General features: G+C 44.6%; 1 protein-coding gene across 1 annotated transcript in view; it reads left to right on the plus strand.

Annotated features, from left to right (window-relative positions):
- The window catches only part of THNSL2 (threonine synthase like 2), a 159,564-nt gene that overhangs the window by 126,245 nt on the left and 6,009 nt on the right, over positions 1–27,310 (plus strand). The window contains exons 7-8 of the mRNA XM_078678687.1: positions 8,239–8,364; positions 11,385–11,536. Of these exons, the coding sequence (XP_078534813.1) occupies positions 8,239–8,364; positions 11,385–11,536 (278 nt within the window). The remainder of the gene's footprint in view (positions 1–8,238; positions 8,365–11,384; positions 11,537–27,310) is intronic.

Here is a 27,310-nt window from a genome sequence, read left to right on the forward strand (position 1 = left end):
TCCTGCATTAATGGGGGAGAGTTTCCTGCGGATGTCTAACGAAAAGGGATATATCGTCTGTGTACAGGGAAATTAATAGGGGGGGTCATATGTTAATTGTACCCCACGATGCACATGGTTATCCTGTAAAGTACGGACCAGTGGATCCATGACGACTATGAAATGGAGAGGATAAAGGGCATCCTTACCTGCTGCCTCCGAAAATGGGAAAAGTATCTGTGAGTGTGCCATTTACACGTAGGCGGGTTAAAGGCCCGGTGTATAGTAGCTTAACCAAGACCAGGAAGGGAGGGTGGATGCGCAGTTTACGTAGAAAGGGTTTATAGAAAGGGCCATTCTAGTGAGTCGAATGCCTTTTCGGCACCCAACAGGGCAACTGCTGCAAGAGTGTTTGGGGAGACTTTATTTAATACCAAGAAAATATTGCAGAGGTTCAGTGAGGTCGACCGATGTGGTACGAATCCGGAGTGAGCCGGGGATATGATCTGTTCCATCCATAAAGAAAGCTTAGTAGCAAGGATTTTTGCTAAGATTTTAATATCTAGGTTTAGCAGCGAGAGGGGCCAATATGAAGTACAGTGGCTAGGGTCTTTGCCTGGCTTAAGTAATACTGTCAGCACCGCTTCCCAAAGTAAGGGCGGTAATTCGCCTTAACTCAGTGCCTCATTGTATATTATTAAGAAGTGCAGAGCCAGCTGGTGTTTGAAAGCTTTGTAACACTACAATTCCTAAAACTAATTCCTTATGTGCCTCTTGTTTGTCGCATCCATTATTCCCATACTCTTCACTGAACACACAACACACATTAAAACTCTTGCCACTTCTGCAAACTTGAAAAACATTTCCCGCCTTACCACACTTTTCACATTGCTAACCATCTGCTGGACAGTACTTGTAGATAGAAACATGATTAGGAGAGCCACATGTATAACAGATAGGTTACCGTTGTTGGAACACTGGTATGTTAGGTTTACTCACATCCCTGCTTTTCTTGTGATCAGGCATAGTCATCAGTTTGCCCACTAAAGCCTCTAATACTGACACTTTGTTGAATGATTCTTCTAAACATTTCACATCTTCGCAAGAACTCTTTATGCTCTTAGCTATGTCTACAGCCTTATCCAAAGATGCCTCACAAGCTATACCTCAGGTTGTGCTTGAGCTTCTCACACGCGGCTACATTCAATTGAGTCGGCTACATCCAATTGAGTCGGCTACATCAATTTGTCACTAAGCAATGCCCTGCGAAAGAACAATGAGTAAGCGTGCCGGCTTGATGCGTCTAGGCAAGTTGCTGTTGAAACTTGGGATCGCGGCCTGGTTAGAAATCATAAGCTTCACGATGCACCTATCAAATGAAAAGTAAGTCGATATTCAAAACTCCAGGGTCAACACACAACCCTTAAAATTAATATTGCTTCTCACCTCTAGAAACATTTTCCATTAAAGTAAATCTCGCGGTATCACTCCATGTTGGTTTCCTTCTGATAATGGTCACTCTGGCCCGTGCTGTTGTCTTATTCTCACACTGTGTATCCCTACAACTCATCGCCACTTCAGTAATAGGTGTCTCCACACAAAATGTAGTGGAGAAGTTGTAGTTTATTTAGTAGAAGCATAACATGTCCATGTCAACGGGGGCACAAGAGTAACAGACCCTCCTGGAATTTGGCTGGATGAGATGGTCACATTCCACAATGTCAACACTCTACCCTTACACATCATTTCAGTTCCTTAAGAGAAAGACCCTCATTTCTTCCCCGCTGCATATCGTACTATCTATCATGACACACTTTAACCATCTCCTGTATATCATGTCATATCTTGAACAGATTATGGTAAAATGCTGAAGCATTTTCCATGCTTCAATTTTGCAGATACATTTCTCATTTGATGCTGCTATCCAGCTACTGCCTGTGGCCTTCACTGGCACGTTTGTATTTCTTACTGCCACAAAGAGCCTCCCTTCTTCTATAAACTGCAGTGTAAACATATTTGTTGCCATTATCTGCCAAGAGACAAAATATATTTTGTTCTTATGGCCCAGCCGTTGACGAGCTTGAACGTAATATTGAAAGCTGGTTGCGACTGCCCCTATCCATGGCCGGCAGGAGGATAGCTATAATAAAAATGGTGGTGCTGCCACAGTTCCTGTATTTGTTTTTAAACATTCCCATACCATTTTATAAGAGTTTTTTCACCAAACTGTGCACGTTGTTATTACGACTGGTTTGGGAGTTGTAGACCCGCCCATATTGGGTGGGACACCTTAACGCTTCCATACGAGAGGGGTGGGCTTGGTATAGCGAACCTACAGATTTATTACCTTGTTTCGCAGGCGAACTTGGCACTACACTGGTACTGCACAGTCCTCCGGATTCCATATTATAGGCCCAAGGCTGATTTGGTCCACCCTGCTACTCTTAACTCTCTGTTACCATGAGGGTTCCCTAGGGATCCACAGGATATATAAACGGTGTCCACTACCAGCTGGGCGTGGCAGAGGTTGCGATGTGTGACTGGGGCCCGCATCTTGTATTCCCTGGCACTGCCGTTGGCAGGGAACGGATAGATTCCAATCTTGCTGGAAGCGTTGGTAAAACGTTCGCTGGCTAAATTCCAGATGACTACCTTTGGTGACCTGTTCCCAGGAGGACACTTTTTCTCCGGTAGAGAGGACCCCCGTTTCCGCTTGGCCACTATGATGGACCATTTTATACTACTGCGGGTGCAGAGGGCGGTACGTGCCTGTGTGGATAGTTATCCCTTGGAGCCCCCAGACTTTACTACATTAACTACGGTTATTAGGAGTAATGATGGGAGTCATTTAGTGGCCTGGATGTATAAGGCGACCGTGGCACTGCTCCCAGGCCGTGACATGTGTGTTCAAGGCAGCTTGGGAGAGCGGCCTGGGGTACCCCCTGACAGACGTGCAGTGGAGGCGGTGTTGTAGATAAACATGCTGTGTGTCCCCCAACCACTGGCATGGCATAAATGCCTGCATTTTAAATTTATATGGCAAGCATACATAATCCCCAGTAAATTACATTGCAGGGATCCCTCACACCCGCATACGTGTCCGCGATGTTGCTCCCCAGAGACCGATTTTGTGCATGTGACATGGACTTGCCCTAAGCTTGAGGACTATTGAAAGTCGATTTTTAAGGAATTGTCCAGGATGGTGGAGATTGAGATTGCGCCCTCACCTTTATTAGTGCTACATGGTTATATTTATGATCTCCCTACATCTATATGCCGCTTCTTCTTGCCAAGCGTGAAATAGCTATTAAGCGGGCTGGTCTGCGCTCCCCTACACTCGCTGCATGGCTTCAAAGTATGATCTTTTGCAATACCACAAGCGACACGTATGGGCAGCTACAGCCGACGGCTTCTAGGCCCGTGGACATCTGGCACCCGCTCCAAGCTTATCTTTTAGAGATGCAGAGTGGTAGTAATCCCCCCACCCAGGAACCGGCCAACCCTCTTGGGCCTGTAACTTTGTAATGGTATACGGGTTAGGTGCTTTGTCCACTTGTTACCGAAAAGTGGCGTCTCACAGCTGGTCCTTAGGTGGGGAATATCCATGTGTGTATTGATATTTGGTATTTTAAGAAGTCATTTGCCATGTCTGATTGATATGCTACTGTATTGGACTCTATGGTATGTTTCCTACTGTATTGCTACACTGTGTTGCTACGAATTTTGTTTCTTTTTTTTTAAAAATGTTCATTTTTTCGGAAAATGTATAAATAAAGATATTTAAAATATATATTTTGTTCTCAAATATTCACGTCATCTTTTTCTCGTTTGAGAATTTACAAATGCTTTTTTGCTAATGGTAGCCATTGATGCAGTGTGAAGCTTGCTAAATTTTTCTCTTTACATCAAACCAAACTTTGAATCATCAGGCTCATTTCATCCTATTTTATGAACACACAGAATTCTCTACCTGAATACCGGAAACCATGGTCCTCCAATGGTTCTTTTTGTTGAGCTAATAGGGACTAGAATAATTGGAGAACGTGAAACAATTATTCTATGAGGACCTGAAATAAAATAGTTGTTACCTCAAAAACCCATTTCATAGCTTTTCTCAGACACTGATACAAACACCTTGAGACAAGAAATATGTCTAAAAGAATGAGACAGAAGTGCTAAAGATAACTCATGAAAAACATTTATCTAAAACCTCAGTTTGGATAAACAGATCAAGAATTTCCATTTCAAATCAGATTTAATGACAATGTCACTCGTACATGTAGCATCACAATGCAGTACAGAGCATTAAAAGACAGCTGGAAGTTTGTCTGTGGAGAGAAACAAAATGAGTTTCGAGATTCAGTTAACAATCATACTAACCGAAGCAAGGCTGGTCGATTCAGTTTGTCTTCAAATAGATCTGGCCGAGTCTGAACTGCAGCACCTCTAGCCACAGAAGGAGTCAGCTAACCCTTCAGCTGAACCGTTATTTCCTGCTCAATTTTACCAGCTGGAAAAGTACAGGTTCCAGGGTCGCAGTTAAGGATAGTTCAGTTCATTTAAGGACTTTGCCACCCAGTATAGATGGGAATAGCATAAGGGAGTCAATAGGAATCAGAAGTCAGTTCCATTGCATGCAGAGCAGGGAAAATGGAAAATAACAGCCAGCCCCGACTCCTTCTTCGATGGGGCAATTATACCTCAAAAAGTTCCTGGTTTACACCCCTTAATGTATCAATTTCTCATTAGCCACTCACTGTGGGCCATTTTTGGGGTGATTGAATCACAAAAATCCAGAAGAATTAAGTAATCCTTTTGCAAATTTCATTAGATTCAGTTCAGTTCAGTTAGCTTTTATTTCGACAATTAAAAATCATCATAAAAATACATAATATCATACATTTTGACAATACCCCTAAAACATCATTAAACTACATTTCTGAACTTTACAATCGTATTTATTAAGATTCATTAAGTTTAATAGCATTACTCTTCTGTCACTTTCACTGCTCACAGTCCATCCGTTCTCAAGCGCCTTTCCCTGCGTTTACAATAATATTCTTACATTTCTATCAAGTATGTTTCTTAGAAAGAAGTGAGTCCTTTGTTAACCAATACAGAAAAGAAACTTCACAGAAAGTTCTCACAGTGGCTGAAGTGACTGCTTCGTATGATTTTACATTTGCGCAGGACAGTTAAAGCTTTTGAGGCCTACATGAAAATTAGCTGAATTACTGCTGTTCAACATTATTAGTAAGAATACATTTCATAAGGGCATTTCGATTTTGTGAATTATTTCAGTTATTAGTTTTCTATAAGAACTATGCATCAGTTATATATATTTTCATATTTTATGTACATATAATGTTATTATCACAAGACTTTCTAAACTTCCAAGAAAAGCCTGTTGCAGATTCTGTCTGCCGAAACAGAAACTGTTTTTTTTGTTCCACCCATCACTACAATCTTCCTGTGATTCACCTCTCTCAGAATATAGCCTCTCAAGTCCACAGTATTTTGATGCTACCATCACTGCACCATCCACTCATACAGTTCTGGACTGTAGCGGCTCCTGGAGGGAGTGCTGCCAGGCGGTGACGTAGGGCAGGGGAGGGGCAGGGTGTGGGGGGTGGTGGTAAAGTCCGGATTATGGCGGAACGGAGGTAGGTATACAAATAAATAAATTTAATACATTTTGTTGCGCGCCCTGCATGGCCAAACGCGCTGCAGCGAACGCAATGAAATTTGTTTTATTTATTTATTTGTATACTTACCTCCGTTCGGCCATAATCCAGACTTCACTACCCCCTACCCTGCCTCTCCCCCGCCCTGCGTCACTGCCCGCCAGTACTCCCTCCAGGAGCCGCTATTGCTTTTGGATAGAGGAGAGTCTGTACATCTTTTTCACTGAGCCATGCATCTTGTTTGGTTGTAGCCCCAGTAGTCCAGCCAGCACCATCTCCATTTTGTCAGGGAGCTCCTCCAATCGCAACAGTGCTGGGACTCCCAACACTCACATATGGATGCCTGTTCACTGGTGACGTGGTGCTTTAGCTCTTCCATCCAGTTTTACTATAACTTCACTGCGCGCTGCCAGCTAGATTTAGAATCCTCCCCTACAAACTCCACAGACCGTCCCTTCAAAGCACTGACCCTGAACTCAGCCTCTCAGATGTTCGTTCCACCAGATAAACTCCCTGTGGGTCCTGCCAAGTTCCCTTTAGTGAGTGTCTTGCTTGCTTCTGTTTTTCCCTTAGATCAAAGTGCAATGAGTTCATGGATCGATGAAGGGTCCTTTCACAAGTTAACTCTGGATCGTCAAGAGGCTCTACTGTTTGCGCCTTCCTCCTAGCCCGGGCCTATGGCCGTCTAAGCCTGAAGAGATGTCCTCTGCTTTTCTTTTTCTTCATATCAATAACTAGGAGCAGAATGATGGAGCAACCAAGACCCAAAACAGATCTTATTAGAGGATTATTTTCCCTATAATGACAACTGGGGCCCCAAGCACACCATGAAATTTGATCAGGAGCAGAGACGAGGGCCCGCATGAGGCCTCATGTTCAAGTCTCTCTGCCCCCCCATTGGCAGGACCTTACCGGCCTAGTCCCTTCCTGGAGTGCTCCCATTGGACACCGAACAAGCACCACAAATTTTTTTTGCCGGAGCTCTCGGTGCTGATCACCTTCCTTATAGCGCCTCCTGCTCTTCCACAACGCCAGTGTCTCCTCATTCGCTCCCAGACACTCACTCAAGGAAGCTGCCATGCAATGGACGTGCCACTGCCAACGCCATCTCCCCAGACTCCTCAGTTCACCATAGCCGCCTGGCTAGTTAGGCCTAGGGAGCCGCAGACGCAGCGTCACCTGCCGCCCAGCATCTCCTGCACCACAGCGTCTCCTGACCCACAGCTCTGGTTAAACCACTGGAACCGGCTCACTAGTTTATATTCATGCACTGGTACATTCACTGCAGCGGTCTCACGGCGCCCGTGGTACGAGGCACCTGCATAGACATGGTGGGCGAATCAGGACCACCATTAGATCACGCCTACTGCCTTCCTGCAAAGGACTTCAGCATTTTTATGTCGATTAGAAGGGTCAATGCTGAATCTTCTCCCTGTATGATGTGGGGTGGTAATCATCAGAGCTATGGCACACATACTATTTATTGAAAGGATTTCAAATGTGCGGTTACGTGTCATAGACTGTTTTCTGCATTAAGCTCCAGTTTTAACAAACATGAAAATCATAGATTGGTTCCCTAAGGTGAATATTTTGTAGCCCCTCCCCTCTGACGGGCATAGCACATGTCCTGAAAGAGGTTGTGATGTGCCAAAGTTGACTCTGTGGTGGAGATTTATGTCGAGCATGATAGCTTGGTGTCTGGTCAAGCTATCATGCATGCATGCAGGGAAACATCCTTTACAACGCAACTTTTACCACGCAGTGCCTTTACGACGCAACTATTACAACGCATGTCATTACAACGCATTGCACTGGGGGGCGCTCTAGGATAGGGAATGGATTTAATTTACTATCCAACACCTTCCCTACTATCCACGGGGACTGGAGTTGGAATAGTAAATTAAACTATTCACTATGCAGCACCCCTTAACACTGCGTTGTAACAGCATGCGTTGTAAAAACTGCGATGTAAAGGCATGCGTGGTAAAAGCATGCGTTGTAATGTCATACATCCATGCATGCATGGTGCTGGGTTGTGAGTCATAGGGGGAAGGGATTCAGGCTTCGTTTGGGGTTTGAGGTTTTCATAGATGGTACTCATTTTCTCAAAAAAATGGATGGAGAGTTTGTTGCACAGGAGGAACGCCAAGGAGCTGTTGTGGGGCACGTGAATTCCCTGACAATGGCAAAGTTATTTTTTAGCAGAGTTCACACAGGTTTGAATGCAGGGTTGAGAGGGCAGAGTTCACATTGTTCTGAATGTGGCATGGGAGGCCTGCACGTTTGGCAATTGTGGGGCATTGATTATAAATGATAGGATGTGTCCATGAAAACTGGCTGCTGTCTGACTGTTCTGAGGTCGATATGTTGGTTGCAACATGTTATTGGCAGATTGTTTAGTACAAGTATGATGCTGTGGGATTTAGAGGGTTTGGATCCAAGTTACGTTTAAGATTAAATAAATTATATTAAATGATTCTAAAGGTCCTGACAAGAATACTTGTGTTTAAGTTTTGTCTGTCACAGGTGGAGTATATATTTTATGGATTTCCTTCTCCCGCTCTCTTCTGAACAGGAACCTTACAACATGGAGAGGATCTTCTGGTTACTTATGGAGTCGGACAGCAGTTTCATCAGAAAAATAATGGAAGAGTTCCAAAGGACCAAAAAGCTTAAACTTCCAGAAATTCTTCACAAGAAGGTCTGGCAAGGGATTTATTGTAATTGAAGTTCACAGCATACACCAGATTAACACAAATGTGAGATCTGGTGTGAGTAGCGTCAGGCCATTCAGAGCTTACTGGGTTGGTCCAGAGCTTACTAAAGGAGCTGAAGAGGATTAGACACTGAAAAAACAGTCAAATACAACAATCTTACATTAATGGAAGTGAAAGACCTTCTAAAGGGAGACTCATGAAACCTTTTATACTATTTCCATTTCTACACACATGTAGAATCCAAAATGGATTCCACCATGCAGGCTTATGAACCTGTACACAGTCTTTGTACTCAACCCACATCAGTGCATCACACATATGGTGTACACACAATATCCACACATCTTCCATATGCATGGCTATGAAAGACTCTCTTAAGAGAGAGTTGCAGAACATGTGGAGAAGAGTGGATCAATGGTTAGAGCGGCAGATCATGATGCAGAGGTCTGGCCCGGACCAGGGTTCAATTCCCGCCTCGGCGGGTCTTGGGCTCAATTTCCCCGGAACGGATAATTCTCGCCTCAGTGCCTATTCTAATCATGGGTCCCACTCTGCAACTCTGGGCAATATCTTGGTTAATCTCCACAACGGCCCCAACAGCGCTGGGGTGCCCAGGAGTGGGCACTTAACAGGGAAAGGCCAAGAAGGGTTCCACAGCGGTATGTGTACAGCGCCTTGAGACCCCTTCGGGGTTGATTCGTGCGCTATATAAGCACTACATTTACATTCTACATGGGGAGGGTCAGTAGGCATACCCCCCCCCCCAAGAGGACCAATAAAAAGGCATGTCCCCTCACTAGACATTACACTTTCACCACCGCTTGCCCACAAAGCCCAGGTGCTTCCTGTGCCTCAGAGCACAACTCACTGGGGCAAAAAGAAAACAGAGACTGTAGATGAAAAGCCACACACAGCAGGGCAGGGAGCACACTCTCCGGAGCCATGCAAGGGACCTTTCATCCCTGCTACACAAAAACGGCTGTCAGCCTCCAGTGTGTAGATCAGGGAACCACTTAATGGGTAATGATTTGTTTTAGGTATATTTATCACATACTGTTATTCTGAAAAGGATCTGACTCGAACACCCTGCCATTCCTTGTGTACCAAAGCAGTGATTTACAAGGTTTTCTGGATCTTTCATGGTCTGAGTCACACTGGAGGAAAATGTGTAATTTTCATACATTTTATAGCATAATGGAGTTTAGTTGATCAGTATGCCTTTGAACCCTTTGATCTGATGAAAATAGGCAGGCATAGTTTCAGTGTGCATGTAAATATTGAGATTTTTGTTTTCTTCACTTAGCAAATATTTTGATCATGTGAAGCCTTCTTTTCTACCACATGCTTTAAGAAATAGAGTTATTCCTAGGCCCTTCCTTATTTTCATCTCTGTGCATGCCTGGGTCTTTTCAATGTGTAATATAAAGTTGAATTGGAAGTGTGAGAAATCGATTGCAAATGTTTCTTAATGAGTTCCAGATATGCAGTTCTAGGTGCTTACAACCTCTGCACTGCTCGCTCCATTGGGAAAAGTTCTGAACTCCAGTCATGGTGGATGTACGTCAGTACAACGCGATCAAAATGATCGTGGTACTTTACGACGCAGCTATTACAACGCAAGTCGTTACTTGCGTTGGAGGGCGCTTGATTGTGGATTAGTTTCATTTTCTATTCCAACTCCAGCCCATGTAACAGTAGGGAAGGTATTGGAATAGAAAATCAAACTATTCCTTTAACAAGAGCGCCCTCCAGCGCAAGTCGTAGTAACGACTTGCGTTGTAATGGCTACGTAGTAAAGGACGCACGGTGTAAACACCGCGTTGTAAAGGATGTCTACCTTTATGACAGTAGAGGAATCTGCAGTGAGCACTCACGTGCAGACAAAATAGGGCCCATCGATATTACAGTTGTTATGCATCCATGGTTAATGAAAATGGATCTCAACTTGCTTATAGAATGGCAGAGTCCATTGTTTGTTTTAAGGGTATACAGAGACTTGGCACTAGATGGCCGCTCTTTCAGGGTTCTAGCGGCTGGCCTATGGAACTCGCTACCAGTTCACATTCGAGCTCTTGAGGATATGTTCGCCTTCAGGCAGGCTATTAAAACTTTCCTCTTTCCAGTTCCTGGTTAATTTCTTTTGTGTGTTATGTTACAGCATCTGTCAAAGCGCCAGGACGCCCCTTTGCTGGGGCAGCTGTGCGCTCTAGAAATTTTAATAACATAACATAACATAACATAACATTCTGCATCCTTTGAAGTTTCCCTATTTTCTCTCGAGGCTACTGTCTAGATTATTTTACAGGAATCCATGTGAGATCACTCTAAGGATTTAATAGTTTGATGCAGGGGTTCATCTGTAGGAACAGTAGGATCCTTTTCAGAACTACGAATTGATGGTTTGTGTTATTTACAACCACAGTGAGCTACAAAACTCCTAAACTGAAAATAGTCAAATATTTTCTTTGGCTAGGACAGGAGTAAATAATGTCATGGGGGCAGTGGGAAGAGAACATTCTCAAACACCTGGAGTAAAGTATTTCCTCGTGGGCAAAGCAAAACACAATGTAACAATCCAATTGCCCGCAATTGCACTAATGCAAAGGCATTTTTGCATTCACAGGTGTAAAATATGTTTAGTTAAGTAAGCACAACTGCTTTTACATAGACATAATGGGTAACTCACAAACTTTTTCCAGGAGTACTTGGGAAAAGGTTGTAAATCTGCCCTGAACCGGGGGAGTAAACCTATGGATGCAGATATATGAATTTGTGTAAACGAGGCCTCTGTTTTCAGCTTTTTGAGAAAAAGGCAGAATTAATTCTGCATTACACAGAATATAGGAGGGAAGCCCACACCTTGAACTTCACATCCAGGACCAAGCAAAGTGTTTTCCAGTTTTGCCCTTATGTTGATATGCTGCAGGCCAAAATATGCTATTCTTTTCTGTGTGGTTATTTGGGATTCATCCTTCACTGTCTTTAATATTCTCTTCAATTGCAGATCACCGAAGGGATGAGCTCCTTTTCTGCCTCTGATGAGGACATTATTCAAACAATGTCCCGATGCTGGGAGGAAAATCACTATCTGCTGTGTCCTCATTCTGCGGTGGCTGTGCATTATCACTACAAGCAGGCTGACAATCAGCAACACAGGTACTGAACACTTGGGCTCATTTAAGTTCCATTTGTGTCAAGAGTGAAAAATGTCCTCGCCTGTTCTTCTCTCCTGAACATCAAGCCTATCAGACTGCTTGTTCCATCCAGGTAGGGCCAGTGTTTTTATGTCTAGGGGAATAAAACACTGGTAAATACAGCAAAGTCAGTTATTTCTCTCCTTTACCATATACTCTGAAAACAGCAAATACATAAACATAAATGGCTTGATAGTAATTTAGGGCTTTCTAAATCATTTCTAAATGTTTATTAAAACAAACAGAAGCAGAATTGCCATGTTGGAAAAGAATACCGCACACCAACAAGTGCAACCATAGTGATTTCTATGTGAGCATTACAATCAAGGCCAGTGTCTTTTGATGCAGTGTTGTACACAAGATGGTTTGGTATGTTTATGCTAGTTTTCTCCTGTGTGTTTCCAGTGTGTATTTCGTTGAGTTAGACAGTACTGTTGAATAGTGTTATACTTGTCAGCCTTAGAGTGGTCTTTCCGCAAACCTTTTGCCTTCCTCCTTCACTTTTTGCTGATCTCGTTTTTGCTAGCCAGTTCTAAAGTGAATGTGCTCATTCCTTAACCTCATCAATGCTACAGCAATTCCCCCTGAGCGCTGTTACTCCAGATTTCCCATTGTTCATGACGAGCACATGGAAGGGGTTAAACCTTGGCAACATTGACTTATCCCGAATTGGCATATTTAATTTACTTGTAAGTTCCTAGTAAAGTGACACTGCATGTACCCTGGGCCTATAAATTAAATACTACTAGTGGGCCTGCAGTACTGATTGTGTTTCTCACTTAAGTAGTCCTTTAAACATGATTCAGGCCTGACATTGTAACCTGTGTGTGCAGTTTTAAAATGCAATTTCCATCTGGCGAAAAAAACCTTTTCCAAGGCCCATACCTTCCTTTTTAATGCATATAAGTCACCGCAAGGGTAGGCCCTGGACCGCCCAGCTGGCAGGGTGCAGTGTATCTAAAACGTGTGACATGTACTTTTAAGTTTTACATGTCCTGGTAGTGAAAAACATTTCAATCCGTTTTTCAATACTGCAAGGCCTACCTCTCCCAAAGGGTAATATTGGAGTTGCCTTATTACATTTAATAAGTTGTAATTTCCAAACGGGAACAGTTGATAAGTTCATGTTTGGTTTCTTTGGAATTGTAATGAAAAAACCTAACTTATGGTGAAGTCGGATTTTAAATTAAATCTCTTGTTTGATTCAGAGCGGGCAGACAGACAAGCAAAGGAACCAAGCTTTAACTTGCCGAAGAATACATAGGCCATTGACTGGTGGTTTGGAACAGAGAAAACTGCACTATGACAATCAACTAAAGATTCGTATATCGAATAAGTGAAGAGGTCGTAGCAGCATGCCCTTAGTTGATGAACTTGAGTTCATATTAGTTCTGTGTCCTGAAGAGAACCCTCAAATACCAGTACGGGTTCGAAACGCATTGACGACAACAACGCAATCATGCAAGCAATGAAATAAGACTTTAAGAGCAGGGGAATGGAATACATTGATTGAGTAGACTCCCTGTGCGTAGGATCATGGCTTTGCAAGGTTACGTAGCCCATTGATGTAAGAAGTTGACAGGTGTCTTAAGAATATTAACACATCTGCCTTCCTGGTTGGGCTATAATAAGGTAGAACTGTCAAGGTTTTTCCAATTCAATTAAACACATTCTAAATTATTGACTGTTAAAAAGAATCAATATGTTTTATGTTTAGTTTGTGTATATGTATGTTGGTGGGTATCAAAATAATAGTTTCTGTTTGAATTGTGCATTTATGTTTGTCTTCAACATGTCCCTGTATCTGACTAGTTTTCAAAACATGCTGTAAAAATGAAAAAAATGAATATTTACTGATATTAAAAAGAGTGTACAGAAACAACAAGTGTCTAAAAGAGTTATCAGTACTGGCAATTGTAGTTGGGAATATATGTAAGGTGGCCTAGCCTTACTGAAGCATCAGGGTCCATCCACGGGTATTTAAAACAACTTTTAGAAAGATGGCATTTTCCTGCATTAGCCATTTAGTGTCTGTAACCTGTCTTTGGTCACATGACTGGATGTAACTGACAGCTGGACGTTGTGTATTCCTCCTAGACAGCCACACACAATAGAGGGCTTAAGTGTGCCTGCATGGGCAATCACTGGCAGGATAGGAGGGCGGATCTAGGCCCAGCCCTACTTACACTTGAACAGACTGTGCCCTTCCTCCACATAAAGGCCTGCATACCCCCTGTAGTTAGTCTGGGACCAGGACAGGGAAGGCAAGATGCCTGGTGACTTCAAAGGGAAACCTCTAGAACTGTTTCCCCCACTTCAAAGACTAGATATAAATACTGGACCTCAGATACAAACTATTCAATACAGTTTGGGACCTGTGGATACTCTGCCAGGAAGAAGGACTGTTGTGCTGCTGAAAGGACTGCCAATGTGCTGGATTGCTGCCCTGCTGCCTTATTGTCTGGGTGAGAAGTACTGAACCTCCATCTCTTGAATCCAGAATCCGAGAGCGACTTCAAGGGCTAGTTGGCTGGCCTCTTGATCTGTAGCCTCAGGGACACAACAGGTGTCAAACAACCCTGCATCTGGACTCTGCCATCTGTGAGTCTACCCTGCCAGATGGTGCCACCTCAGTTCTTGACCCTTGGTATTGGCCTAAGGTGCTAGCCAGCCTCCAATGGAACCAACAAATCCCCTCTGCTGCGTGGCTCAAACCCAAATAGAACCAATGCATCGCAGCTGCTGTCAGGATCAGAAACGTCACAAAGACCTGCATCGCATCACAACTCGTTGCCTCATCATAACCTCTGTTGTGCGGTGCCTCCTTGGCACAGGGCCTTGTATCTCTCGTGGACGGCAGCCACGATAACAGACTTTGCATCACAGCCTCGGAGCACCTTGGAACTGGCACATCACCCTGGGTGTGTGATGGATCATTGATCACCCCAGTCAACCAATAACCCAATGTCTTACACTGGAGTTCAGCGGTGAGGATATGGACTTGTGTTTGAGCCATGCCATACAGTTATATTTGTGTCACTGTACCGCCCCACTTCAATCATCTCAAGACCATTTCAGGCTTTAAATGCTCCCTGATTGTCTTCTTTTTGTTCTTCCAAATCTGCTCTCATTTCTACCACTGGACTGTCTGAAACCATACCTGCAGTAATGGAGTTTGAGCTGGTCAAACTGGATAGTTACACCTTGGCTGAGCTTAAACAGTTCTGCAGGGAAAGGGGACTACAGATGAAGAATGGCACCAGAAATCTCTGAGGGCCTGGACAGAGTTCCACCAGCTGATGATCGCCACAGAGGAGCAGGATGATGATATAGATAATCAGAATCTGGACATCAACCTGACATGCAATCTCAAGGGGAGGCGGGGGGATTTGTCCCCTGAATTGGAACTTCCTGCCAGAGCAGGAAGCGGTGTATCATCGCATGGCCTGTTCCCAGAGGAGCTGGCGTACAGGAAGGCAGAGAGGGAGTTTCAACTAGAAACTTGCTTTTGAGTATTTGGTTCATGAAAGGAGCCTTAACGAGCTGGAACTGAGGACAAAACAAGCAGATTCAAGCAACAGTGGCAGCCTTTCCTCAGTGTCTGAAGGAAATAAGAAGGTCTGGATCCCCAAAGAATTTTTACCCAGTTATGTGGTGAGGGATGAGATCCCAAAGGAGCACTGGAGGGGGATGGTAAAGGGAAGCATATGCCTCCAGAGGGGAGGGACATACTTCTTACACTAGAAGTAGAGGACCAAACCAGGTAGACCCCCATGCAAGCCATCCTTCTAGTCAAATGGGGCGGACCCCTGAAAAGTATCGCCATAGGTTCAGGGGGATCCACAAACTCCCCAACCGGTCTTGAGTGGATTTCCTGGAGTACTCTAACAAGGCACTGAATGGCTGGGTGAGGGCAGCAAAGTTAATGATTGTAACGGGCTGTACAGCATATTTCTCAAGGATTGCATGCTCAATACCTGCTCTACAGAGCTGTACCAGCACCTAGTGGACAGCATGCTGACTGACCCCAGGAAGCTTGCAGAAGAGGTAGACCTCTGGGTCAGCACCAGAGTGTCCAAAAAGGCTTTGGGAGAACTCCCAAAAGTAAGGTCAGGGGTCCCACCATATGAAAGAGGGAGGGGGAAAAACAAATTAAAAGTAAGGAGTTCTAAAAAATATCCCAAAATAGTTCCCAAGGGAACAGTGGTAACCAGTCCCGGTCTGAACCCATGAAAAAAGGATTATTTGACAAACAGTTAGGGATGTCTATCTCCCAATGTAGTGGAGTGGAGTGTTACAAATATGAGCGTTATAAGGGCAACTCCAGATGTCCCATGAGGGCACAGCCCCCCCACCGGGGATAGACACCAGGGTTGGCCAGTGTAGCGCTTGGGGAGGAGGTGGTCCCAGTTAGCTTTGGGGAGCAGACAATGGTGATTCTAGTGTCCCTGGGGGGATAAGGAGATGGTGCCAAAAGTCCATATGCCTGCCAATAGTTCTAAGTACAGCCAGTTGGTCACCATCAATGGGCAACTAGTGGAGGCTCTGTCGGACACAGGAGCCAGCATTAGGACTGTAAGCTGTCAGCTGATGTACTCCGAGCAGGTCGCAAGTCATAGTCGCAGACAACCGTGAGTCACCTACCTGCGGCTCTTGTTCCCTTTGAGTGGGAGGTGAGGTCTCAGGTTTTGTAAAAGTACCTGTGAGCCCTTCCAAACATATAGATTGTCTGTTAGGCAACTAACTGGAGCACACTATCTGGAAGGAAGTAGAGCACAGGTCACACTTGGTGATGCTGGGGTTGCCTGAATGGGTCTGTATGACCACAAGGTTTATGGCTGCCCGGGAAGGGAGTCAAGGATGCCTGGAACAACGGCCCTAGTAGCTGCCATGAAGACCAGGTTGACGGGGCACCTGAGGATGCTCCTGAGCCAACTGAGGACATTGCTATCCTGAGTTTGCTGAATGGCAAGTTGAGGGTCGACCCACTTGGTAGGAATTTTGCCAAGAGCACAAAGAGTGCCCCACTCTAGAGGGCTTGAAGCAACAAGCTGATGCCTAGGCAACAGGTGATACCTCTGGAGATCACCTTATCTGTTGGGAGAATAACTTCCTATAAAGCGAGCTTAAGGTTCCTATACCAGGGGCAGCCCATGTGCTGGCGGTCCCCCAGTGTTATGGGACCTTCCGATTGGGGTTGGCTCATGATATCCCGCTGGCAGGACATATGGGACAAGACAAGACCTTTGCAAGGCATGCTGCTCACTTCTATTGGCCCTGGTTGAAGACAGCCTCAGATGCATTCTGTAGGTCCTGTCCCACCTGTCAGACATGGGGGAAATCATGGAAAAAGCTCAAGGCTCCTCTTACCACATTACCTGTTGTTGGCACACCCTTTGAGACTGTGGGCATCAACATTGTTGTTCTTCCGATATCGAGGTCCAGTACCCGTGTCACAAAATCTCAACGTACCGAGACGATTTTGGTGTCTACGAACCGATAATGATTAGGACATCATTCCTATGTAGTTGCGTTACAATCGAGGGTTGCCAACACCCCTAAATCACAGTTTCCATCCCATCCCTTAAACTCCATTTTGTGAACGGCATCCATCTTGCATCTTGCCCTCATGATAAGTCAATTAAAGGTCGAGCTTGATCCAAATAGACACGTCCACCTTTCGTGACTTTCCCCTGACCTGTCCCAACTGACTCCCCTGTATTCGGCCAAACCTGTTTAGGCAGCTCCTCGCCCAGTGGCCGAATGCGATAGCATCTATGCATAACATTCCACGAACCATTCACTACATACAGACCATGCTTTCTGCAAACATGCACCTGTCCACGTTCCTTGTTTATAGCCAGTTTTATGACTGGGTTGTACCTTTCTTTATTGAGTTTCATCGATATCTGATGGGAGTTCCAGGCCTAACTGGGTAATCTATCAACTGACTGGACATCTAAAATATGGGCTTGCTTACATGACTTCGCTCTTTGTATTATTGTAGAAATATGTATATTGCCATACCATAAACTCAAGAATTCTTGCTTGAAGCCATGTATCTTGTATATAAGGAGAAGGCTGGTTCTGTAAAAACGAACAGTCTCCCAAGAACCTACTCCCCGTGTGGTGTACTTCTGGGACACGTGTTACTTGGTAGCTACCAATAAACCTTGATCTTTGACTGCGACTAGAAGACTCCGTGTTTCTGTGGTCCGGAACAAGGGAGAACTCCGAGGTCTTCGGGTGTTGTCCCCTGACGCCAGCGGGTTCCTAAAAACCCGTTACCTCAGGGAGGAGGTGGTCCCAGTTAGCTTTGGGGAGCAGACAATGGTGACTCTAGTGTCCCTGGGGGGATAAGGAGATGGTGCCAAAAGTCCATATGCCTGCCAATAGTTCTAAGTACAGGCAGTTGGTCACCATCCATGGGCAACTAGTGGAGGCTCTGATGGGCACAGGAGCCAGCATTAGGACTGTAAGCGGTCAGCTGGTGTCCTCAGAGCAGGTCCTTCCTACCACATTACACCAAGTCATAGTCGCAGACAACCGTGAGAGTCATCTACCTGCGGCTCTTGTTCCCTTTGAGTGGGAGGTGAGGTCTCAGGTTTTCTAAAAGTAGCTGTGAGCCCTGCTAAGCCTGTCTGTTGGGCAACTAACTGTAGCACACTATCTGGAAGGAAGTAGAGCTCAGGTCACACTTGGAGATGCTGGGGTTGCCTGAATGGGTCTGTATGACCACAAGGTTCATGGCTGCCCGGGAAGGGAGTCAAGGATGCCTGGAACAACGGCTGCCATGTAGACCAGGTTGACGGGGCACCTGAGGATGCTCCTGAGCCAACTGAGGGCATTGCTATCCTTGAGTTTGCTGTATGGGAAGTTGAGGGTGAACTCACTTGGTAGGAATTTTGCCAAGCGCATAAAGAGTGCCCCACTCTAGAGGACTTCAAGCAGCAAGCTGATGCCTAGGCAACAGGTGATACCTCTGGAGATCGGTACAAAAGGGGGTGGTGATGGACGGAGCATCTGAACCAATCAAACACTCACACCCAGTCAAAAGATCTGGGTTTGACCCATCACCGTTCTTTAGCCCACTCTGCCACCCCAGTTCAGACATGGCTATATGCAAATCAGTCTGACCCTGTGCCTCATGGGAACAGTCCAGCCCGAACTGCCTCTGGAGATCACCTTATCTGTTGGGAGAATAACTTCCTATAAAGTGAGCTTAAGGTTCCTATACCAGGGGCAGCCTGTGTACTGGCTGTCCCCCAGGGTTACGGGACCTTCCGACTGGGGTTGGCTCATGATATCCCCCTGGCAGGACATATGGGACAAGACAAGACCTTTGCAAGGCATGCTGCCCACTTCTATTGGCCCTGGTTGAAGACAGCCTCAGATGCATTCTGTAGGTGCTGTCCCACCTGTCAGACCAGGGGGAAATCATGGAAAAGGCTCCTCTTCCCACATTACCTGTTGTTGGCACACCCTTTGAGACTGTGGGCATCAACATTGTTGTCCCCTTGGATCCCAAAATAGCTTTAGGCAACAGGTTCATCCTGGTCTTGGTGGAACATGTCACTCGCAACCCCCAAGTCCATCTCTGTGAGGTCAGTGACTTCAGTTGCAGTGGCCAGTGGACACTGGAGACAGTCCGCCTGTGAATAATATTTACAGGTTGTCAGACACGGTAAGGCCAGTATCAAGGAGGTCTCCTGGATGCATTCCTCTAATTCTGGTACCCAAGACTGCCCCACTGGGCACCACTCCAGAATGTAGGTGGACTACATTGGGCTCACTTCTAGACCCCAGAGGGCCACTTCAAATTTAGAGTGATGCTGTTTGGCTTAAAGAATGCTCCTGCCACCTTTCCGATGTTGGTCAACAGGGTCAGCCCAGAAAGGTGATATGGATAGAGGCCGATGGGAAAACCTTTGATAAGCTCAAGGAAGCCATGTGTACAGCACTCCTACTCAAGGCTCCTGACTTCTCATAGTGCAGACAGATGCTTAATAGCATGGCATAGGGGCTGTATTAAACAGTTAAATGAGGAAGGCCTAGACCAACCTGTAGCCTTCATTAGCTGGAGGTCACTTTCCTGGGAGCAGAGGTGGAATGTGATTGAAAAGGAGGCCTTTACTGTGGGCTGAGCACTGAAGAAGCTGAGACCATACCTGTTTGGGACTCACTTCCGGGTTCTGACAGACCACAGGTCCTTCAGATGGCTCAAATAAATGAGGGGTGAAAATCCCAAACTGTTGGGGTGGTCCATCTCCCTACAAGGTATGGATTTTACGGTGGAACACTGCCATTGGTCGAGCCCAACCAAGGCTAATGATCTATCCAGGTTCTAGTAGTCGACTGTCTGGACAACTGACATTTACTACCTGATCAGGAGATGGGAAATTTGTGGCCTGCAGCTGCCGAGCCTTGTGCTGGCTCTCAATGAGTGGTCGGCCATGGCAGACAGTAAGGCTTGGGTCACACAGTTTCGTATGTGCAGTAGAAGGTTTGATCATTACTGTTGCCGGCTGCTCACGTTCATTGAGTGCCACATGCCTGTGTTGTATTTGGCTTCAATGCTGCTGGTGACAATAACCCCTGGTGTGGCTGGCCAAGGGGGTAAATGTGGCATGTGTGAATGAGTCAAGTCAAGTCAAAGATCTTTATTCGGATTTGGGAAACATCCATAAAAGTACATACATTCACATCATCATCCACAACATATAATATCACAATCAAAAAAGCACATAATAAAATCACATATTTCATAATAATATATGTTAAAAGGTATAAATAATTTGCATAGATGGATACAACAGTAATTTTAAGGCACACAATAGTATATACAAGGATTAAAAAACACTGCAGAAATGTCAGTGATATGTGCAAAGGGCAAAAAGCAGATGTTTGTGCAAATAAGCAATGTGCAAACTAGGCAGTGGTGAAACAAAAACTTTTCACGCCATATTCAACGACACTCTTGAGCGAACAGCATTTTTAAGAAAACAACTGACTCTGAAAATCACCTCGTCAGTGCCCAGCCTCAGTAGATCACCAAGGGCTAGGTTAAAATCCAACTGGGCTGTCTTGCGGAAATATGGCATTAAAAAATGTTTAGTATATTTTTCATAAAAACCACAAAAAAGCATAAAATGTAAAAGGCTTTGTTTCCCGCCACGGTTACATGGGCAGTTTAAGTTTTCTACATTTCTGTTAAAACCCATTGGAAAGCATAATAGATCTTTGATGCTCCCGGTCCTAAACTGAAACAACAAGCTCCTGTTCCATTTGCTCATCTTTCTACACAGGTAGCCCTGGGGTAGGTCATAAGGCCTGTCACTAGATACCAGGATGGTTATGTACCTTATAGTGGCAGGTCTTACAAGCTCTTTCGTTTCCCTTTCGTTGTTATAGAGATTATACAGGGCATTTTTTACCAAGTTCTTGTGTGTACGATCTATTGTGTGGGGAGATGTAAATAAGTGGCCCTGCTCCACACTCACTAGACTTTTTTCCACCGCCCGAGCCATGGTATATAACTGGCCCGTTCACTTTTTAGACAATCCATGATGATGTCGCGGGTCAGTGACGCAGATGGGTTCGTCCATATTTTCAGCCAGAACAGGGCGGGTCTAGATTTTATAAAGTCCTCTGTATACTTAAGGCTCAGTTCTCGGTGGCACACAAAAGTCGAGGCAGAAATAACCCCCCCCAAGGTCTTTCTACAGAACCTATTCTCCATCGTCTGTATATTGGTGCAGTTCGTATGGCCCCACACCTCGGCACCATAGGTTCCTGTAGGTAAGCATTGAGTCTTATAAATTTGCAACAATGATATAATGGCCTCAGCATGTAGAGGTTGTCGAAGTGAGGTTACAGAATTTATGGGGTTGCCATGAGCCAAAGTCAGCGAACAGCAGGCCTAAGTATGGGAAAGTGCTTGTGCATTTTAAAACATGATTCCCTATCAAAATTTGGTTGATCTTATGTTTTTTTGGGCCACAGCACATTATAAATGATTTGTTAACATTTGTGCAGAGGCCAAGGTCTGCCATGTACGAAACAAAGCCGGAAATTAAAATTCGCAGGGCATTCGGTGTGCGGGCCATAAGGACCGCATCATCTGCGTAAAGGAGGGTGGGAAGTGGTTTGCCACTGATTTGCGGGACATCAGTTGTTAATTTACACACGGAACTGCTTAGTTCATTTATATACAAAATAAAAAGCATGGGAGCCAGAACACAGCCCTGTTTGACCCCCCTGCCAATAGAAATGTCACTAGAGACTTCGCCAGAGGTATTAAAACGAACGCGGGCCCTCAAATCACTGTGCAGATGGGCCAAGAAATAAACTAAAGATTCATCTAAACCATAATTTAACAGAATTTATTTATTTTATTTTATTATAGAGTTTTGTATAGCGCGAACAAGACCCGTGGGTATCAGAGCGCTTAACATCGAGGTAGGTTACACATTAACAGTCCAATATCAGATTCTAAAAACACACAGATATAAGGTAAAAGGCGCAGTGGCTATAAGGGGTGCCTAAATAAACCTATTACAAACATATGTGCAATTTGTAGTAAAAGGTGAGAAAGGCCTGGTTCATAACATGGTCCATATCAGTAGATAAGGTGGGCCTTGCGAGACCCCGATTGCATGAGGACAAGGGGTTGAGATTGCTTAGTAACTTGGACTCGTTGAGTTCTATTGCATAGGAATGGCTTAAACCATCTCCGCACACTACATCACATTACATCGAGGTGGGTTACGCATTGACAGTCATATATCCATTCTAACAACCAACAGATATAAGGTAGAAGAGGTTGTGGCTATAACGGATGCCTAAATAAATAAGTATATACCAAACACATGTGCAATTAGTAATAAAGGTGAGAGAGGCTTAGCTTAAAGCACCATCCATATCAGTAGCTAAGGTGAGGTAGAGGTTATATAGTTTGGCTCAGAGACCAGCAATTGGTTCACACAGGACTGTGGTATTGATAAGGGTACAGCCGAGGCTAGTGAGTGGAGTCAGTTTCTTGATAAAGATAGTATTCATGAAGAGGGACTCTTCAGCTGATGTAGTAGTTCATACTGGCGATCCGTCGGCTTCCCTATGCCAAGTATTTACTCATCATATGGCTTTTCAATTCCCGTTTGAATGTTGCGATATTTTGGATCTTCCTAATGCTAGGAGGGAGTGAGTGCCAAACTCTGGGGGCAGCTCTAGTGAATGCTCGATCATATGTCTTTTTCTTTCGAAAAAAGGCCGGCCTCAACAGCAGCTCCTTGGCGCTTCTCGTTGGTCTGTTTCCTCCCGATAGCTTTATTTTCTTGCTTAGGTATCCTGGCGTGTTATAGTGCATCGCTTTGTGAGTGATACATGCTGTCTTCATTTGAATTCTGGCCTCATAAGGTAGCCAGTTTAGTGCTTTCAGGTGAGGAGATATATGATCAAATTTCCTCGATCCAGTGATAAGTCTTGCCGCAGCATTGAGACAGGCTTTTAGCGGTGCTGTAGATGTTTTAGGTAGACCAGTTAATGTAGAGCAACCATATTCGATCCTGGATATGACTAGGGACTGTATAGCCAATTTTAAGTCTGCTTTTGAGATGAATGGTTTTAATTTTCTTAGGTAGCTCAGATGGAAGCGGGCACTTTTCGCCATTGAATTGATGTGGGCTTTCATGTCGAGGTTCTCATCTAATATGATTCCCAATGATTTAGCTGAGTTGACGAGGGTTGGTGTGCAGTTAAGCGCAGTCACCAATTTGGTCCATTCCTTTACTTCCGGGTGGCTCCTTGGAGGTGCAATTAGCATGAATTCTGTTTTCTGGGCATTTAATTTCAGATGGTTCGTCGTTAACCATTGCATAGCCATCTTTAGTGTCTTATTCATTAGATCTATGTCATCAAGGGAGGCGATCTTTAAGTATATTTGCGTGTCGTCAGCATACATGTGGTAGGATATCGTTGATTTCCGAAGAATGTCAGTAAGAGGTTCGACATACAAGTTGAATAGATCTGGGGATAGAGTTGAGCCTTGCGGGACCCCAATTGCATTAGGACAAGGGGTTGAAATTGCTTGGTTAACCCGGAATCGTTGGGTTCTGTTGCTTAAGAACGAATTGAACCATCTCAGCACATTACCGGCCAATCCCATCCTGTCCTGTAGCCTGGAGAGTAGTGTTTCATGGTTTACCGTGTCAAAAGCAGATGACAGGTCTAGGAGAATCAATAGGCATGCTTGATTTTGGTCTAGGGCTTGAAGCGCGTCATCAACGATATGCAGGATCGCTGTTTCTGTGCTGTGCCCTGCTCTGAACCCTGATTGGCATTCGTCTAGTAGGGAGAACTTGGTGATGTGTTGCTTCAGTTGGCTCTGCACGCATTTCTCAATTAGTTTGGCCAGTAAAGGGATGTTGGTTACTGGTCGATAGTTATTCGGATCTGATGCGTCCGCTGTCGGTTTTTTGATTATTGGCACTACTTGTCCTGTTTTTAGGCAGTCAGGGAGGATCCCTTGTGTAAGTGAAGCGTTTATGATTTCGGTCCATATTGGAACCACAATGTGGCTGATTTCTCTTACACATTTTGCAGGTAAAGGGTCTTGATAGTGGTTGTTTGGTCTGATTTCTGACAGTGTTTTGGCGATTTTGACCTGATCGTATAATTCAAATGTGTCCCAGATTGCTTCATTCTTTGTTTTAATACTCTCTGTTGTCACATCGGCCTCGCTCCTCGGCAGAGTTTGGGTCGGGAGGATAACCGCAGCGTTAGAGAGCTCTGCCTCTAGTGATTTTGTTTTCTCGCAGAAGAATGTAGAGAATTCCTCACAGCTTAAGGGAGTTTTTGAGTTTTCTTGGGTTGATTTGGCTAGTTTATCTGATTGCTGTTTTAGTATCTCGAAGAGTTTTCGTGGTCTATTTTTGGCATTGTCTAGTTCTGCTCTTATAAATTCTTTTTTGGAATTGATTACCTTTTTGTTATAATCGTTTCTGATTTTTCTGAGGGCTTTCAGCTCAGGTGAGGAAGGGTGTTGTCTCCATTTTCTTTCGGCTGTTCTCAGTTTGCGCCTGTCCTCATTCAGTGATCCACTAAACCACGGATTCTTTGGCTTGTCGGTAACTTTTTTCATTCTTAGAGGCATGGTGTCATTGACGATATTTCCTATTGAGGTTATGTAGTGCTCAGTCAGCTCATTTACATCCTGCATGCTGTTAGGTGGCTTTAAGTCTCTCTCGCAGCTCTCAACCAATAGCTCAATGTTCGCCTCTTTTATTTCTCTGATCAATTTTGTGGACTTGGGGGGTTGTACGGTTCTACCTTTTTTCACTGTGGGAATCATAAATGTTATGGCGTTATGGTCAGACCAGTCGCATGGATCTATGGCGCAGATCAATGTCTCTTTGTTTCTGGAGATGATCCAATCTAAGGTCGCTCCTTGCACGTGGGTAGGTTGGGTGCATGCTTGTATGAGGTTTATTTCGGCGAGGAACTCTTTTAACGAATTAACCAGTTTGTCATTGTCGTCGTCCCAGTGTAGATTAAAGTCCCCCAGGAATATGTTGTTGGCATCCGGATTGGAGTTGGCAGTTATGATCTCTATTAGTTGCTCTGAGAACTTTGTGTTATCTCCTGGTGGATGGTAGAATGCATGTAAATTGCATTTTTGTTTATTTGAAGATCTTATATTCAGACCGAGGTATTCACAAGATTCTATGGGGTCGGCTTGAATCATGTTGACCTCTATCTCTGATCGATGAATACATGCTATACCTCCTCCTGTTTTCCTTGGCCTATCTAATCTCATAATGTTATACTGAGGTGGTACCAAGAGATCAATGGCCGGGGAGGATGATTCCTTTAGCCACGTTTCCGTAAGGATTGCCAGGTCGATTTCGTTATTGATGATGAGTGCTGCTATGTCTGATGCATGTTTGGATGCCGAACGACAATTGAGTAGAAGGCATTTTAAGGGATTATCAGGGTTAAGGATGTTCCCTTTTTCGGATTCATATGCTGATAACTGAATATGTTGTAGGTTGAGGTGACTTGCTTTCCTGTCATTCTTTCTGGAAGTTCTATTGAAATCAATTGGTACTGTTCTGATTCTCTCCTCCCTCTCCTGGGCCGGTTGTTCATAAGTTCGGAGTAAGGCCTGAGTTTCTTTGTTTGACAAAGGGTTTATCCTGTCTGGCCTATTGGGCCTATTTCTTAGGGACAGGGCCATCTCGTCATTCCTTTTTTGTGCGGCGAGTACTAGATTCTGGATATCAGAGACCTTGGAGTGTGTGCTTGCCGTCAACTCCCACATTTTTTCGAATGCCTGCGAAATTATCATCGAGCCTTGTGCCAGGTTGCCTACTATTTTCTGGAGCTTCTTAATTTCTTTCTGGCTTCGCGGTGTTTTCTTAGGGAGGATTGCCCTGCCACTTCGGGTTGTGCATTTTGCTCTACTCCGTAGTTGTTCTGTTCTCATTTTCAAAGTTCTATCCTTTGTTTCCTTGGGTGGGTTGTCGCTTCCAAATCTGTTTGGGATGTCGAGTGTGTTATTTGTGTTGAGTAATGCAGGTATTGAATTTGAATTTGTGGGTGGTGATCTTTCCCACTCTGGTGTGCAATTCGGGAGAGGTATCGAGTCATTTAGTGACTCGCTAGGAGCTGAGGTATTCTCTTCAAGTAGATTCGCACTGACTGGTGGCGGCATCAGCTGTATCCTTTGGGCCTGGACCTGCTCTTCATTTGTCAGATTGGAAGATCTCTCTGTTCTTTCCGGCTCTTTCTCAGGGGTTGCCATCTCCCTTTCTGGCTCGTACTCTGGGGTTGCCATCTCCCTTTCAGTTATGTCTCCCGAGCTGGAAGTTTGGCTGTTATGGTCATTGGTTCGGTTGGAATCTCTGGTTGTAGTATCAGTATTGTCGAGAGTGACTACATGTGAGGTCATGGGTAGTTGGTGTCTTGGTCCCTCCAGAGTTTCTTTTATTGTTAGGAAAGACTTTTCAAAAACAGAACTGACCATAAACGAGAACGATTAACAAAATCAAATGCAGAACTTAAATCCATGAAACCTAAATAAAGGGGGGATTTTTTTGCGATAGTATATTTTGCCATCAATAGATTTAAGTTTAGGCATTGCTCCACAGTGCCGACATGGCTTCTGAAGCCAAGCTGGCATGGGTGTAAAATAAAATTATCTTCTGCCCACACTCTAATCCTGTTAAAAAGGACCCTGCCTAAAATCTTCAAGGTGTTATCTATTAAAGATATTGGACGATAACAGGCAGGGTCCGATCTATTTCCTTTTTTAAAAATGGGCACAATAGTGCTGTTTGACCAGGTTACCGGAGGAGCAGTATGTGATAAGTTGTTAAAAATATTACACAGTAATGGCGCCCAAAAGTCAGGTTCCGATTTGATTTGGTCAATGGATAGACCGTCGGGCCCGGGGGCTTTGTTCCCAGCACTTTCTGAAATGGCATCGTCCACCTCCATTAGAGTAATATTCAATGTAATTGACGGGGGGGTGATGACCATAGGGTCAAATGGGGCCTCATAAATTTTCGAAAAATGGTCTACCCACACGTCCCCTTAGATATTACAATTTATGGGGGTGATATCTGTTCCTAGTGATCTTAGACTCTTAACTTCGCACCAGAACCCAGTGACATCCCTCAAAGAAGCAAAACGCACGAGAGAGTCCCAATGATCTCTTACTAACTCCTCAGATCTTATT

This window comes from Lissotriton helveticus, chromosome 2_2 (genome assembly GCF_964261635.1).
Source record: "Lissotriton helveticus chromosome 2_2, aLisHel1.1, whole genome shotgun sequence".
NCBI lineage: Eukaryota > Metazoa > Chordata > Amphibia > Caudata > Salamandridae > Lissotriton > Lissotriton helveticus.